This window comes from Phascolarctos cinereus, unplaced genomic scaffold (assembly GCF_003287225.1).
Source record: "Phascolarctos cinereus isolate Bilbo 61053 unplaced genomic scaffold, phaCin_HiC Scaffold_5;HRSCAF=322, whole genome shotgun sequence".
In the NCBI taxonomy this organism is placed as follows: Eukaryota; Metazoa; Chordata; class Mammalia; order Diprotodontia; family Phascolarctidae; genus Phascolarctos; species Phascolarctos cinereus.
Window position 1 is genome coordinate 250,865,494 of NW_027555958.1, and position 15,894 is coordinate 250,881,387.

At 48.9% G+C, this 15,894-nt stretch overlaps 1 protein-coding gene across 3 annotated transcripts; it reads right to left on the reverse strand.

The window, feature by feature from the left end:
* Positions 1-656: 656 nt before the first annotated feature.
* Positions 657-15,851, reverse strand: TSC22D4 (TSC22 domain family member 4). Of its 3 annotated transcripts, none has more exons than XM_078155561.1 (5): positions 15,515-15,851; positions 10,420-11,466; positions 7,933-8,096; positions 2,073-2,121; positions 657-1,419 (listed from the first exon to the last, which is right to left on the reverse strand). In XM_078155561.1, the coding sequence occupies exons 2-5, from the start codon at positions 11,161-11,163 to the stop codon at positions 1,210-1,212; spliced, it is 1,167 nt and encodes a 388-aa protein (XP_078011687.1). In that variant the 5' UTR covers positions 11,164-11,466; positions 15,515-15,851; the 3' UTR covers positions 657-1,209. The 3 variants fall into 3 exon arrangements, with proteins under 3 accessions (XP_078011687.1, XP_020834745.1, XP_020834744.1); XM_020979086.2 differs by lacking the exon at positions 15,515-15,851 and adding an exon at positions 12,031-12,555 and having other exon boundaries at positions 7,933-8,045; XM_020979085.2 differs by lacking the exon at positions 15,515-15,851 and adding an exon at positions 12,031-12,553.
* Between the last annotated feature and the right edge of the window lie 43 nt (positions 15,852-15,894).

The window sequence follows — 15,894 nt, forward strand, 5'->3', positions numbered from 1 at the left end:
GAGGCCAGGGGCGATTCCTCAAGGGGACAGTTCTAGGACAGTGGCTAAGGCTGGCAACTAGTAGGAACAGGGATCAAAGGGTCTGAACAAGGCTGGGATTGGGGGAGGGGAGGGGGAGAAGCTGAGGTTCTCTGCCAAGCCTGGCACAGGCTCTGTGTGCCCCAGGAGCCTGGCCTGGGCCCAGCACAAAGACAAGGGGCCCATTCACCCCCCCACCCCCATAGCTGCCCCAACCCGGCAGGGAACACGCTGGGAAGCTGGGGGGTGGATATGGCATAATCGCCAAAGGCTTCATTGTTTTCCACCACCCCCATAGCACGTGGGCTTTCTCCTCTCCAGTCTCCTTCCCTTCCCCCCCTTACCCCGCCCACCCCAATGAGCCACTCCTCCAGCCAGGGAAAGCCTTCTCTACCGCCTCTGGCCCTTCCCAGCACCCGTTTCTGATTTTGTCTGTGACTGAATCTTGTTTGTCTCTGTGTATCAATTTCTCTTCATATTTGACACTTAATGAATTATGCCTCATTTTTCTTCATAGGTTTCTATTTTAATCCTGACCAGTACTGAGGTGGACAGAAGAGACAAGTCTCTGGAATGTTTGGATACCTGAAACCCATAGCCGTGGCCCAGGCAAAGAGAATTCAGCCCCCACACCCAAGTTTCTTCTGATTTTTTATTATAATATTTTAATAACAACCTGAATCCCAGAAACTTTGGGACATTGCCTATATCCCCTCTCTTGGCTGAACCCAATGGAGGGACTTTGGGAGATAGGGAAGTGGTCTCTGCCTAGAAGTACCCAGCTCCCTCTGGGTCCTCCTAATCAGGGGGGCTCCCAGATACTTAGAGAACTGGGGAGGGAGGGGGCCACTTACCACCCAGAGGAATGGCAAGAGAAAGGTTGGCTGGGAGCCCAGTCTCAGAGATGGGCTCCATCTTGCACCTCAACCCTGAAACCCTACCCCATCCAGGCCTAGGTATATTCTGGCCTAGCCCCTCATCTTTGGGGAAAATTGGCTCAGTCCCTTAGGTCTGGTGGAAGGTGGGGAGGGGGAAGACAAATCTGGACTCAACCTCGAACCCTCTATCACCACTTCTCATGATATTAAAGCTGCATAGGAAGAGAAGGCAAAAAAAGGCCTGGGAATCTAGGACACCGAGGTCTCCATCCCAGTGACAGCCCTTAAAGGCACATTGTGAGGGAAGGGAGGCTCATGAGGAGGGCCCATTTGGGGCAAGGGGTCCAGGGTGAGGGGTCCCAGAGACCGGAAGTTGGGCCAGCTGTTCGGGGCTGGCCAGAGCCCGGAGCAATTCATTCTCTTGCTCCAGGGCTGCATTTCTTTCAGCAAGTTCTCGGATCTGCTCCTTCAGGACCTCCACCTCCTCCCGAACTGCAAACATGAGGTGAGACTTCACCAAGTCCTAAAAGGATTGGAGGAGGATGGGACAGGGGATGAAGGAAACATTACAGGAAGACACAAAAGGACAGTCAGACTAAGTTACTGAAATATTCGTTTTGTGTGTGTGTGTTGTTGGGATTTGTATGAGTGGTGCAGTGGAAGTGCCGACTGTGGTTCCTTACTACCTGCTCCACCCCCTCCACTCCAGCCTATCCCATGGTACAGGTGTACAATTCCTTATCTACCACGATTCTCATTGGCCTGGACCTATGTGGTACTGGGATCAGTACTTGTGTGGCCCCCAAACTTGATATAGGTGGAGGTAAGGGGCAGGGAGGATTGGTTTTCTCTTTCCCTGGTCCAGGGTAGGGAGACACACAGGAAAAAGGAGGGAAGGCAAGGACTCAGGTATCAGGTCCAGGAAATGGAAGCAGTGATAGAAATCTAAGATCAAGGACAGCAATAGGGAGCCGGGAACAGGAGAGGAAGGAAAGGATAAACGACAAGACAGTCTGGGATTGGAAACAGGGACAATGGTACAGGGACTAGGGACAGGGAATGGGGTCTGAACTAAGAACAGGAACACAGAGCTGGGGGAAAGAAATGGAGCAGGAGATGAGGAGCTAAGGAATAGATGAACTATGATATTCATCAGAATAAAATCAACACCCTTACCATGGCTTGTTCAATCTTGTTGTCAATGGCAACCATGCTTCCAGAGCCACTAGAGAGAGACCACAGAGATTGTAAGGTGGGGAGGTTAGAGACAGGAAATGAAACACCCTGAATCCAGGCGTCGAGGCCCTTAGCCATTGGCTTTCTCCACCAATCTTAGTTCAATTTCCAGGGCTACATAAGCCCTGTTCCCCATTTACCTGTTCTCTTATTTGTCCCTTTCCCACTTAGTAAGAATTAAACAACCTCCTTAGTTCCATGCATCGTCCTCCTCTCCCCCAACTCCTCACCCTGCAGCCCTTTCTTAGGACCAAAAAACCACTCTGGGCTTCTCCATCCAAGTTCCATTGCTCTCCCAACATTCAAGCACCCCAGCTCTCAGGTTTCCAGTTCCCCAGTGACTTAAGTTTTTACCTTTTGGCCTTCCCAGAACCCAAGAATTCAGGATACTAACTTCCAATTCCCCCAAGAATTTGCTTCCATATCCCAATCTCCCCACTCCCTACCCAGTCCCCAGGTACCTGTGACAGTAGAGAATCAGAGAGAGAAGTGTTTTATCCACCCCCTTTCTAGGTGATGGTCGATGCCCAGGTCCCCCTAGGCCCCGATGGGGTGGAGGTCCAGGGGCACCCCGGATGGGGGATGCCCCCCGGGGGGAGCAAGGGGATGAAACACAGCCCCTTCTCTGGGGCAGGCGGGGGGCCAACCTCCCTACTCGAGTCTCATAGGATGATACCAGAGACTTAACAGAGACTCCTGGATGGGCCATCTTCTGGAGGGAAAGGGAGAGCTCTAGCAGAGTGCCTGGGGGGCCTAAGAGCCCCCCAGGCAAATCCAGGTCTGTCTGGTGCCAGGCAAGCAGAGAGGAGACGGGTGCCTTTGGGGATGAACTGAAAGATATACACCTCCCCCCCAGGGGTAGGTCCAGCTGCTATTGGCTCCTTAGAGACACGAGGATCTCCCCTCCCTTCCCCAAAGCTCCACAGTGGGCGGGGGCTCATCTCCCAGGGCTAGACCCAGCTGGGGGTGGGAATTCCCAGATGCTGGACAATACCAGTGTCCCCTGCTCACCCTGGCAGTGATCCCAGAAAGCCAGGAGATAGGTGGGTGGAGCTGAGGAAAGCCAGACCCCTTGCGTAGGTTCTGGGAGGGGCTATTGCCTGGATCCCTGGAAAAGGGTTGAAGACTGTGGGGACAAGATGCCTAGATTCCCTCCTCACCATGACATCCTATGGCCCTAACCACGAAACTGTCCCTGTCCTGTCTCAATGGTTTAATAGCCCTCATATCTTCCCCAAGGTTGGGGAAGGGGGCAGAGAGAGAATTGGGAAAAGCCTCAGAGATAGAGGAATTCTCTCTCAGGTTCAGATACTTCATTGCTTCCCCCTCTCCCGGGGCTTCCTCTGACCTTCCTCTAGGTGCTCAATAGCTGTAAAGGCAGCTATGTGAGCAACAATTCAGGCCCAGTAAGGGCTGCCTAACCATGGTGGAGGGGGCATAGAATATTTCCATGGCAACAAAAACAGAACCAAAGCCTTTACAGGGGATGTGAGTCTCAAGAGAGAAGCTAAAAATATGGTATATGAATGCCTGGTCCTGAGAGAGGAACAGGGGACTTTTTAGATGAAGAAGATGGTACAGTAGGTCAGGATGCCCTAGGGAGCTGTGGTCCTCGGCTGCTATCTAACAAGTGACCACCAGGGGTCAGGCCAGCCTCCAGCAGATCCAATAAACAGTGAGGAAACCTGGGGATCCCTAAGGCCCCAGTTAACTGAGGGAAGTCTTCCTGACTTCTTAACCCTAACCCTTTTGGAACCCAAGTATCATGTCTCCAGACTCTGTTTCCTCTTCTAGGACTCACTTATTTTGCTATGGCAGCCCCTAAAACTCTCCTCTCACTCATCCACAGATTCTTCTCTGTTTTTAGGACTGAGGCATTCTACCCTAAATTCTGTCACCTCCCCAACCCAAATCTGTCCTCTCCCCCATCCACAAACCCTTTCCAAGACACCATTCCCTAGACTCAATTCCAGGACACAGGAGTGCTGCTCCTCAGCCTCTGGCTCCACCTCCCTTTCATCTTCACCCCCCTCCCCCATCTTATGCTCTCTAGCTCTCCCAGGACACAGAGTCCAGCCTGCCCTCTGTCTCCCCACCTCACTTCTACTTCCCCCCCTAGCGCTCCCAGGAGCCTGTAGCAACGGCTTTTTGTTCCCTCAGTCCCTCCGCTGCCAAGTAAGCTACTAGGTTTGTCTCCACGGGGGACCAGGACTGTCAAGGTGACCTCTGACAAGCCCTGAGGCTGGGAAGAAAGCTGGAGAGATCTGGGTATTTTCCATTTCCTATCCAGGGCTCTGGGTGCAGAAGGTGATGCCCAGCTGGGGGTGGGGTGTAACCAAGGGAACCCGGTAGCCTCAAAGAACAGGACTAAGGAGGAGGAGAAGGACTGGAGGTGGGTAAACTACAGAAGTGGTTTTCAAATCTTTCTAATTGCAAGAACACAAAGATGGAGCAAAATAAATAACCCCTTACTAAATACTTAACCCTGCTGGCAACACCACCCCTCCCCTCAAAATGTAGAAAATTAACAAACAGGCTGGCCAGTGTTTTTGAAGACACATCAACGAGGCTTCTAAATTATTAATTCCTGCTATAAAAAGTACTTGTGCATTACTTTATATTTTTTGAAGCGCTTTATCAAACTATAAAACATGAATAAAGCAAGAGATCAGCCGGTAATTCACCTAAAAGACATTCTTGAGAATAGCCTTCCTAGTATGGAAATGGTCAGGACCTCTCATCTAAGAGTGGTGGGAGGTGGGGCTAGAGGTGGGGAGAAGGACGAGAGGAACAGGAGCAGATAAGAGATGCAAATTCAAGGACAGAGGTAGGAACCACAGAACAGGGGATCCAGTCTTGCTTAGATTTGTGCCCAATATCCCTGTAGACCCACTAATAATCCATGGACCACACTCTGAGAACCACAATTAAAAGTCTATATTCGGGGCAGCTAGATGGTGCAGTGGACAGAGCACGAGCCCTGAAGTCAGGAGGATCTGAGTTCAAACCTGACCTCAGACACAAAACACTTACTTGGGCAAGTCACTTAACCCCAATCTAAAAAGAAAGAAAAAAAAAGAAAAGCCTATGTCCCAAGAGGCAGCTTGAGGAGAGAAAGAGAGAGAGAGAGAGAGAGAGAGTGTGTGTGTGTGTGTGTGTGTGTGTGTGTGAGTGAGTGAGTGAAGGGGGGAGTGTCAAAGACAGGGTTCTTGGGAAGGGGAGTCATGATAAGGGGGCTCTAGTAAAAACAGCCCAGGCCTGTTAGGCAGGATATGAGAGTCCTGGGATCAATGATTCAGATCTAGAAAGGCCCTTAGAAAGCATCTACTACAATTCTATCATTTTACAGATGAGGGGGACTTGAGGCCTAAAGAGATTTAAGTGACTTGGCCAAGGTCATAATGGTAGCAATAATAATAGCTCACATTTACATAACATTTTAAGGTTTGCAAATCTTTACAACAACCCTGTAAGGCAGATACTATTATTTTACAGAACTCCCATTTTATAGAAGAGGAGATAGGTTGAGAGGTATCATATGACTAATAAGAAAGAGTCAGGATTTGAATGTAGGTCCTTGGACTTCAGAACCAGCCCTCTTTCTACTACACCATGGTCTCCTTCACTGTAGGAGAGCTAAAGAAGTTGTTCTGCTCTAGGGAGGAAGGCCTTACCACACAGAGGTTTAGAAAGACAAGTATAAGAGATCTAGGGATTGGAGAGGTGAGGAAAGGGAAGGCAGGGCAGGGAGAGCAGATACTAGGGACAAACGGAAGCAGAAAGAGAGGAGAGATAGCAGGGCTCCTCCCCATTCAGTGTTCTGAGCAGCCCCCAGGGTCTGGGCCTTTTGCCAGCCAACTGGTATCCAACCCTCTCTCTGCTCTCCGGGATCTATGCTGCCTTCAGGGTGGTGCAAGGCAAGGGGAGGGCAAAGAACTGGTTCCTTGCCCTGACTAGGGAAAAAAGAGTGTTCTTGCTTCTACCCTGGAGAGAAAAGGAAAACTGGGACTCCTATGTCCTCATCCCCTCTCAGGCCTAGGCATCCTGCCTCCTGGGCTCCGATTCCTTTTCCCAATCAGAGATCCAGTCCCTTCAGTCTCCACCTTAACCATGTCAAGGCCAACTCCCCACAAAGGACCCAGGCTCTCTCTAACCCAGCTCACCATTACCTTACCCAAGCACCCTGGCTCTCTGGTCCAAGTTTTCCTTTTATAGGAAGGACTCGGCAATGTGTCCCCCAGCTCTTCCCAGGCACAAAGAGGTGGGGTGAGGCCCACACACCCCATTCCTGAGCCAGGGGGACTCAACCAAAACCAGCTGGCCCAGGAAGGCGGGGCAAAAGAAGCCAGGCAGAGCCAGGGCCCCAGAGCAGAACTGGATAAAGCTGAGACTGGGAAAACCAACCAGTCAGACTAGGGTGGAGGGAGTGGGAAGGGAAGAGCTGAGAGAAAGGAACTCCATGAGAGATTATTGGCTGCAGAAGCTGAAAAGGGGAGAGACAGATGGAAAGACAGAGGCAGAAATGTAAAGAGGACCTAAGACTAAGGAACTGAAGGTCAGAGAGGAACACAGAGCCTCGCAGAGAGCTTGGGAGCGAGGCTTGTTCTTGCCAGGGAGCCTGCCAAAAGGAAGGGGGTGGGAAGCAACAAGTTACCATGATAGGAGCAAGTGACTTGCCATGTGGTGTCAGGCCTCACACCTCATACATTCCTGAGCTCACAGCTGCTCTGTTCAGCCCTGCCTGGCAGGCCCTTCCTCTCCTTCTTCTTTCCTCACATCTTTCTGTCCCCACATCCTAAGATCCCTTCCATAGACCAAGCTTATTTTATTTATCTACTATTCCCCTACTCTATTATCCTCTCCACAATCTTCATTCCCTAGGGCTCTGTCCCTAAGGCTGGAAAGAAGAGACCTAAAGAGGAGGGTATGGTCCCTAGGAATCCTTACCAAAACACCCCACTCCTAGCACCTACTAACTGGCTCTGGAAATCCTATTCCTTATCACCTTCCAGACAAGTAAATCCTTCTCCCTGAAATAGCACTAAAACAGGAATACCCACTCCATCAACCACATGAAACAGAAAGTGTCAACTCTGTTTTTTGCTACCTTGCCCCAATCTATCCACAGACAAAAATCAAGCTGCCTGGTAGTCAGTCTCTCTTTATTTTGCTACCTCCCGTTAGGGGTTGCTGACACTCAAATGTTGAAATCTGGCCCCTGAAACAGGAAGTTTTGCCCTCCTTCCTGCCTCTAAACAGGCCATTCTCCCCTAAAGGAAGTCCTGCTCATCCATCTACATGTCAACAATTTTCCCCCACGGCATGATGAAGAAGGGATCCACTCACTATCGCCAGGGGATGAGACCACAATCAAAGCTATCCCTAAGCAGCAGGACTGAGAAGGTACTCCCTAAGGCCAGGGAGCTAAGCAGGAAGCCCCATTTCTCTGCCTCGTGGCAGAGAGAATCTGGTGTAATTCCCTGGCTTCTTCCCTGACTTGGACACGAGGTTTCCAGGTCAGAATAAAAAACAAGCTGCTTCCACCAAACCAGAATCGCCCACCTACCCACTTCACTGAGGGTGAGATGAGGGTGGGCTTGTTCAGTTCATATTTTTCAGACACAAGCCACCCTCCCCCCAATCCTTTCAAAACAGGAAATTGTGTTCCCTCTTCCTTCCGCCATACCCCAACCTCACCCCCCCAGCAAAAAAAAATATAGAAAGTTTAATTCATGTGTCCCACTTCTTTTAAAAAAAAAAAGCCTCTCATCAAGCCAGTTCAAAAGGAAGTCCCTCCTACCTGTCATCATCACCGTCAAGGGGGCTACCAATGGCCAGCATAGATCGAGCCAGATTCAGGCGCTGAGCAGAGGCTCCAAAAGGGTCTAAGGATTTCCGGCTGGAACTGGTATCCTGAAGGAAGGACAGGGCTGGAGAGCCAGGGCGGGAGCCTCGGAGAGGGAGCTAGAAAGAGGAAAAAGACACACACACACACATACACACACACACACACACACACACACACACACACACACACACACACACTCACTCCTAAATCACACCTATTCTTTTGGCTCTGCCACCTTACCTCTCTTCTGCTCTAGCCCACTTTTCTCCCTGTGACCTAAGTGACCTGTGACCACAAGTAATGCCTAAGTGACCCATCAGATGTGTTCTGTGGTCACAAGGCCCTAAAGCCCTCAGTTCAGATAGCCCCACTTTGGATGGGGGTGGTAGGGCAGTGGCTAAAAGAGGCTTTTGTATCTGTACCACCTTCATCATCTTCAACCACCTCATCAAAGATAGAATCCCCAGTATATGCTCAATTAGCATCAACTAGTTGCCAGAGAAATCTAGGCAGAAAATTAGTTATGGGGAGGGTGCCTACATCAGTCCCCCACACCTCCCCCAAGTTGCCATTACTGGTCCACAGGATAGTGTCCTCACAGCTCCCATCCCCACTAAACCACTGCTCCTGCCTCAAGACCCAGGTGTTCTGCTTTCTTTTTCACCAGTTACTGGGAGGTTGGGAGGAGGTGGAGAATGGGTGTGGAGCTGTAGAGAGGGTGGATGCAATAGGGGAGGTGGGGGGGACAACAAGAAACAAACCTCCTTCTGTGAGGCCCCAGGAGGCCCCTGCTTCTAGGAAAACTTAAGAACAGAGAATTCAGGGACTGCCAGGACAGGGCAAAGACACGGGGCCTCCAAGTCCTTTCTGCCTGCTCTCCATCTTTCCCCCTCTCCCCCCATACCCACTGTGAAAGTATGGGAAAAGAGGTTGGTAAGAGAGAAAAAGATACAAAGACATATCTACTGAAAGAAAGTGACCAGAAGGTTGTTCTTTTAAATAAATAAAGGCTGGGGAATTATGGAAGGAGACGGGAGGGGAGAAGAGAAGCAAGGACTGAATATAGTGGAAAACTCGAGCAAGGCAGGCTTTAAATGGCAGAGAGAGGCTAGGAGCATTGGAAAGAGAGAGAGTCTGGGGGGAAGGGATTAAAGGATAGAAACAGCCTCCACCCCCAGAAGTAGGCAGTTGAGTGAACCAACTGAAAGAAAGTAAGGGGTGGTAGTGGTGGTGAAAGACCTGTGTACGTGTGGCTGTGGGGGGTTGTGGGGGGAAGAAGGTAAGCCAGTCCTGGCCAGTCCTGGCAGGGCCCAGACATTCAGTCTCAGGTTATTTTTATACAGTGGTTTGTGCTCAGGGGCCTGGAAGGGGGAAAAGGCCTCATCTTCATTTTCCCACAAACCTCCCTTTCTCCAAGGTCTTGAGTTGTCCTGCCTACCCAGCCCTGCTCCCTAACCAGGGATTCAGGTGTCCTAGCCCCTGACCTCCAACGGGGTCCTCCAGGGACCCAGGCATCTTGTCCTCCAGACCTGATCTGTTCCTCTTTTGGAAACTGAAAAAACATACACAATTTCATTTTTCTCACCTTGTTCCTCTAGCCCTCTTCCCCCTTGCTCCACCCCCACCAAAACTATAACAATCTTTGGAAGACTAGGGCAGGGGTGAAAGGATATCTGGGAGCTGTGCTTGCGGCATTGCAGGCCCCTGCAAATACCCTCCCTCCCAGTTCTAGAGATTCCAATGGGAGGAAAGCCTTGGTCTGAGGTATAGAGGGGGAAGGGTCCTGGAACTGAGAGAACAGAAATAGCCTAACTTTACTAGGGAAGGAAGAAGCCAGAAGGACATGGAAATCACAGGGTGGTTGAGTGAAGGAAGCTATGTCTCCCCCCAAGTACCCCTCAAAAGAGCTCTTAGGCAACTCCGTGGTCAGATCCCTTGCACCCTCCCCTACAGAGACTAGTGTTCTCACCCAATCCACTCCATTTCTGAAACTTTTATCCAGAGAAAATTATATAACTCAGAAAGGGAAGAACAGATGGAGAAACAGAGAAAGATACAGGGAGGAAAAAAAGACACACAACATTGAAATAAAAACAAGAAAGAAACTGAGTTAAGAGAGGGAGGGAAGGGGAAGAGAGCAAAAGAGGGAGAAATGAAGTCAAGAGAAGGGATGGGAACTAAGGTTCCCAGAGAAGTAATAGGGATTGGAGTCACACGATGAAAAAGTGAAATATAAGGATGGGAGGATTGAGGCACAAAAAAAGAAAGAAGAGAAACTAAGGAGACAGAGAGAGAGAACCAGTGACAGAATAAAGAGGCGAAACTGGAGCCCAGAATGGAAGTGAGGCACAAGGCAGGAGACTAACACAAGTCCAAAGAGGAAAATTATATTGCAGACAGACCCCCTTTTTGTGCACTCCTCCCACCCTTGCCTCTTACCTGGCCTCTTTCCTCCCCCTCTTTCCTCAGCCAAGGGGCTCCATCCTTCTTTCGGGTGATTGGAGGAGTCATTGCTGGGGCTCCCACCTCTGCCTCTACCCGAAGGGTAGGCAGCTGGGTTGAGGCATGTGGTGCCAGTACCCCTGTACTGTCCCCATCACTGGGCTCCGGGGGATGCTGCTGGGGTGGGGAAGCTGGAAGAGGTGGAGTTTCAGCCCTCCCCTTGCCTCCGGCCAGCTGAGCTAGCCCCCCAGTGAAAGATCGGGCCTGAAGACCAGGGGAAGTTGGGGGTGGGCGAAGCCAGTTGGTTGGGCCCTGAGGCTGGGGGTTTGGGGGAACCAGGCCCAAACTGGACAACTCTAGCCTAGAGTCCAAAGAGCGACCCCCAGTCCCTCCAGTGGCTCCCCGAACTCCCTCCAGGAGCCGGCTGAGTCCTGGGGCTTCCAGGTCCTTCTCATAAATGTCCACACATGTCCATCGCCCTCGGCGATATGGTTCCCCTAGTCCCTGGGGAAGCTTCACTACCCGGAAACGTGATGCTGGGGCCCCAGGGGGTGGGGAGCCATTTCGAGGGGTCCCTTTGCCTCCCAGCTCTGAGCTAGGCTCCCCATTGGGAAGACGAGGTGTGGGTAAGGTGGAAACCAGAGCTGTAAGGGAGTCACCACCCCCAGATCCCCCAGGACCTTCATAGTCTGTGGTGACACTGGTGATCTGGAAACTGCTCTTCTTCTTACCCCCACTCATGGTCCCTAGGAAACGGGACAGGGGCTACACGTAGAGGAGAGGCTTCTCTCCAGGCAGCGCTCAGGCTCCCCTGGCACTAGGGGGCCATATAGCTGTGGGATCGGGGCCCCTGGCAACATCAGGGTCCAACATAGCTGGGAGAGTTCAAGGAACTGGGGCTGCCTCTGAAACTGAGGAATAACAGGGAGAGAAGTTGTGGGAGCTGGAGTACGGGCAGGCTTTCCTTCTGCTGCTGCTGCCAGTGCTGCTGCTGTGGCTGTTGCTGCTTCTGCCGCTGTTGGACTCCAGAGCCGAATTTGCAAACTAGGAGGAAAAAAATTAGAGTCACTGGGGAAGGGAGTGGGTGTTGGGGGAGTAAGACACTTTGGGTGCTTCCTCTGTGGGGAGAGCAGTGGAGATCAGGGTGGGGGAGAAAAGAGGGAAACCACCAGAGACAGATAGAGGAACCACAAGAGGTAGAAAAAAAAAAGACAGAATGGGAAACAGAATACGGTAGAGACAAAGAGCTGAAGGAAGTAAAGACAGAAAAACAGATTACTTTGGTTATTATTGGTACACATAGATACTCTGCAGAAAGAGACAAGCTGAGTCCCAAGTGTGAGATGCAGCAAGGAATCTGGGTCTACAGGAAAGGGAGGTGAGCTCACCACTTCACAGTCCTGGCCTGGCATGGGCTTTCACACCCTAGCCTACCTTGGGGTGGAGGGGACAGGAGAGCTTCCCTTGAGTTCTACTACCACCCATTTCAGAATCTATGGGGGGCTGAAACTTAAACTCTTCTCCTTACCCCCAACTACCCCTGTTGGGCATACACACAACCCTACAACCCCACCTCTACATCTCCCCCAGAACACCAAGAGACCTGACCTGGGGATCCTGGCAGCATAAGATGCCCCAACAGACTGTCCACAGGAGAGCAGGAGAGTGGGGCCTCCCAGCCTAAGCTCGAAGAAAAGGGAGGAGGTGGGTGGTGGTCAGAGGCAACACAGTCCGTAGAGGCCTCTCCTTGACCCACAAGTCATCTCCACAGCAACTTTGTTTTCCAAAAAATAATAAACACTGCTCTCAGTCCCAGAGGAATATGGCCTTTATGGTGGTGAAGGGCCTTTAGGTCTGAAAGCACAGCTGGTCGGAGAGAAGCCGAAGGCTAGTCTCTCTGGAATCTTTTCCCTTCTGACAGCGGAGCGATCTCTCTTTCTCTCCTCTCTCTCTCTCTCTCTGCAAGCATGTGTCTGTCTCCAGCTCTTCTGTCTTCGACTCTTGTCTCTTTTTCTCAATTTCCCTAGCTCCTCTCTGTCTCTATCTGTCTGTCTGTCTCTCTTTCTCTCTCTCTCTCTTTCTCTCTCTCTGAGCTGTTGACAACCCCCACACCAGGAAGTCCTGCCTCCTCAGCCCTGCTGACTGCTGTTCTACTCCTCCTCCTTCCCTTCTTCCTCTCTCTCACTCTCTCTCCCGCCTGCCCGCCCTCCTCTAGGGGCTCTCTGCCAGCTGGCCCTACTCCAGAACTACTGCTGCTGATACAGGGGACCCCAAACACTAGGGTCCTCTTAAACCCCACATTTGCCTTGTTAAATAGGCTCTTCCCGGAACTTCAGGGAGTAAGGATTGGGTTTGAAGAAAGATCGATTCCCTTGCAGTTACATGGGAACACACATGAACGTCCATATACGTGAACTGATATAGAGAAGGACATTTATATACACACATATATATGTATGGATGTGTGTATACATATATTTTTTGGACTCTGAGCACATTTATAGAAATATGAATGGGTAAACAAAGATATTCGCACAGATGCCCTCACAGGTACTTATACATACATACATATGTATACACATGTATGTATATATGTATACATACACACATGTATCTGCAGGAACATAACTGTACACAGAGATACGCACACAGCTTCTCTTAGAAAGAGTCCAGATTCTTATTCTCTCATTTCATGACCCTACCATTCTACCCCTCCCAAACAAATTCAAAGACGGCCCATTTAGCATAAAGGGATTTCACAGATTCCTGAATTCTCAGAATCAGAAAGGACCTCAGAGGTCAAGGACTCCCACCCATGCCTCATTGAGAACTTCCATTCTAGCAAATGCATTGCCATTTAAAGATACTCCATAATCATTGTTAGCTTTTATATATGACTTCAAGGTTTGCAAAGGTATTCTCTTGACAACTCTGTGAGGTAAGTAGTACAGGTATTATTAATCCCATTTTACAGATAAGGAAACTGGGGCTCAAGAAGATTAAGCCACTTGGCCACGGTCACACAACTAGTAAAACAGACTGTCCCACTTTCGGACAGCAAAAATGTCCCAAAGCATACTTTGTAATTTCCATACTGTACTCCCGGCCCTCCCCTCCCCCCTCTCCCCCTCAAAATATCCAGAGGATGGTAGTTTTAAGTATTCTTTCACTTTCTTGTTCAAGGGAAGTTACTATCCCTTCTTTTTTAGGGGGATGTTTTTCTCCCCCATTAGACTGTGAGCTCCTTGAAGTTAGGGACTATCTTTTGCCTCTTTTTGTATCCCCAGGGCTTAGCATAGTGCTTGGCACAGAGTAAGCACTCAATAAGTGTTGATTTATCAGTCAATCGACTGATCTTTGGAGTGACTTCTAGTCCTTCCTAGGCAAATCCTATCAAGAAAGAGCTGGTTTCAAATCCTACCTCACATACTTATTAGTCATATAACCTTGGGCAAATCACTTCACCTCTCTGGGCCTTAGTTTCTTCTACTGTAAAATGAGCGGGGTTGGTCTCAATGACCTCTAAGATTCCTTTCAGTTTAATAGTTATGACCCTGTGAACTTTCCCCTTTAAATTCTTGACAGCATTTCTAATATTGTGTGTGTGTATATATGCATATATGTTAGAAATATATAATTTCTATATATAATCACATACAATATTCCATATATATATATATATATATATATATATATATATATATATATATATATACACATATATAAAATATTGTATCACAACTACTATCACTACTAGGGCAGCTAGGTAGCACAGTAGATAGAGTTCTGGGCCTGAAGTCAGGAACTCATCTTTCTGAGTTCAAATCTGGCCTCAGACACTTAACTAATTGCATGACCCTGGGCAAATCACTGATCTGTAAAATAAGCTGAAGAACGAAATGGCAAACATTCCAATATCTTTGCCAGGAAAACCCCAAATAGGGTTACAAAGAATGAGAGTAACTGAACAAATGATATGTAATATATTGATAGTTTATACACACACACATTTATATGTTTTTGTCTGCTAAAAGAAATCCGGACTCTGGCTTGTCTTCTTCTCTTCACCCGTAAGGCCCTGGAAGCAAGGCCCCCACAGAACCTACCCTACATATCCTACAACTGTTATACACCTCCCATAGTGTCAGTCACTCCTCTTTTTGGCACAGTACTCTTCCCACCACACCTACAGTATTCCCTGCATGCAGTCACAGTATTTAAGCACTCTGCTTTCATAAAGGCATAAATTCAAATAAAGTCAATTTTTTTCAGGAAATGCTTTTGGATAATTACGATTTTAACTGGTCCTAGAAACAATAGCAAAATAAGAAAAATATCGCTTGGAATCCTGGGATTCTTGCCCTACTCCCCATCACTGTCTTTCAGTTTTACAAACTTATCCAATTCAACATTTATTAAAGTGCCTACTTCTAGGCATTGAGGAAACAAAGACCAAAAACATAACAGATCCTGTCCTCAAAAAAGCTTATATTCTATTATAATAACAGTACCTCTTCCAGGGATATTTTATGATTATTTTAAAAACATTTTATTGATGATTTATGTCTTTACATCACAGTTATCCCCCCCCTCCCCAACCCCACTAAACCTACTTCCTTGTGACAAAGAAAAACAATGAAGGAAAACAATGATACAGAGACTTTATCTGAGAATATATACAATATTCTGTCCTGGTAGTACCTCACCTCTCTACCTGTGAGAGAAGAGATAGGTTTTATCTCCTCTCTAGGAACTTCATTGTCCTAAGGGTATTTTAACAGAAGATAAAACCTAAAGCCAAAAGAATAAATCCCCAATTGTGGGATCTCAGATTCCTAGAAGTTGGGTGAGGGTAGGGACTGGGGAGGTAAATAGGTCTGCTGGAATTTACTTTATAGAGACAGACACCGACTATGTGTTAAGCCAGTCATGCTGCTGTTAGTGGTAATTAAAATTAGCAGGGACCATTTACTTGACCCCAAAGCAATCCTTCCACAATTCCTACAATTAGAGGCTAAGTGAAAGTCAAGGGTTAAGAGGAGGGTGGCCTAGCTATTCAGGGGTACAGAGGAGGGTTACTTTGAACACTTACAGAGAAGCAAGGTCCAGGTTTTTAGGAAGCCAGGTACAGGATGAAAGAAAAGTCGATGGGCTAAGGATGAACTCGGCTCTTCCTAGCTCCCTCATCTTTAGACCAAGAAGGTGAACAGCCCCTCCTGCTGGAGAGGTGTCTTTGTCTACTTGCATTGCCATCTGTCTGTCTTGCTGCCGGTCTCTTTTGTCTCTCTGAAAATAACCCTGCTTACCCCTACTGGTCCCTCAATCTAACTACACCGCCCCACCCCCAGCTGTTCTGCCTTGGGGGGCAGGCGCCCTGAAACTTTCAAGATCCCCAACTCAAAACCGCAGAATGTTAGAGCCGGAAAGAGCCTTAAAAACACCTTGGCCAAACCCCTTCCTTTACAGAGGAGT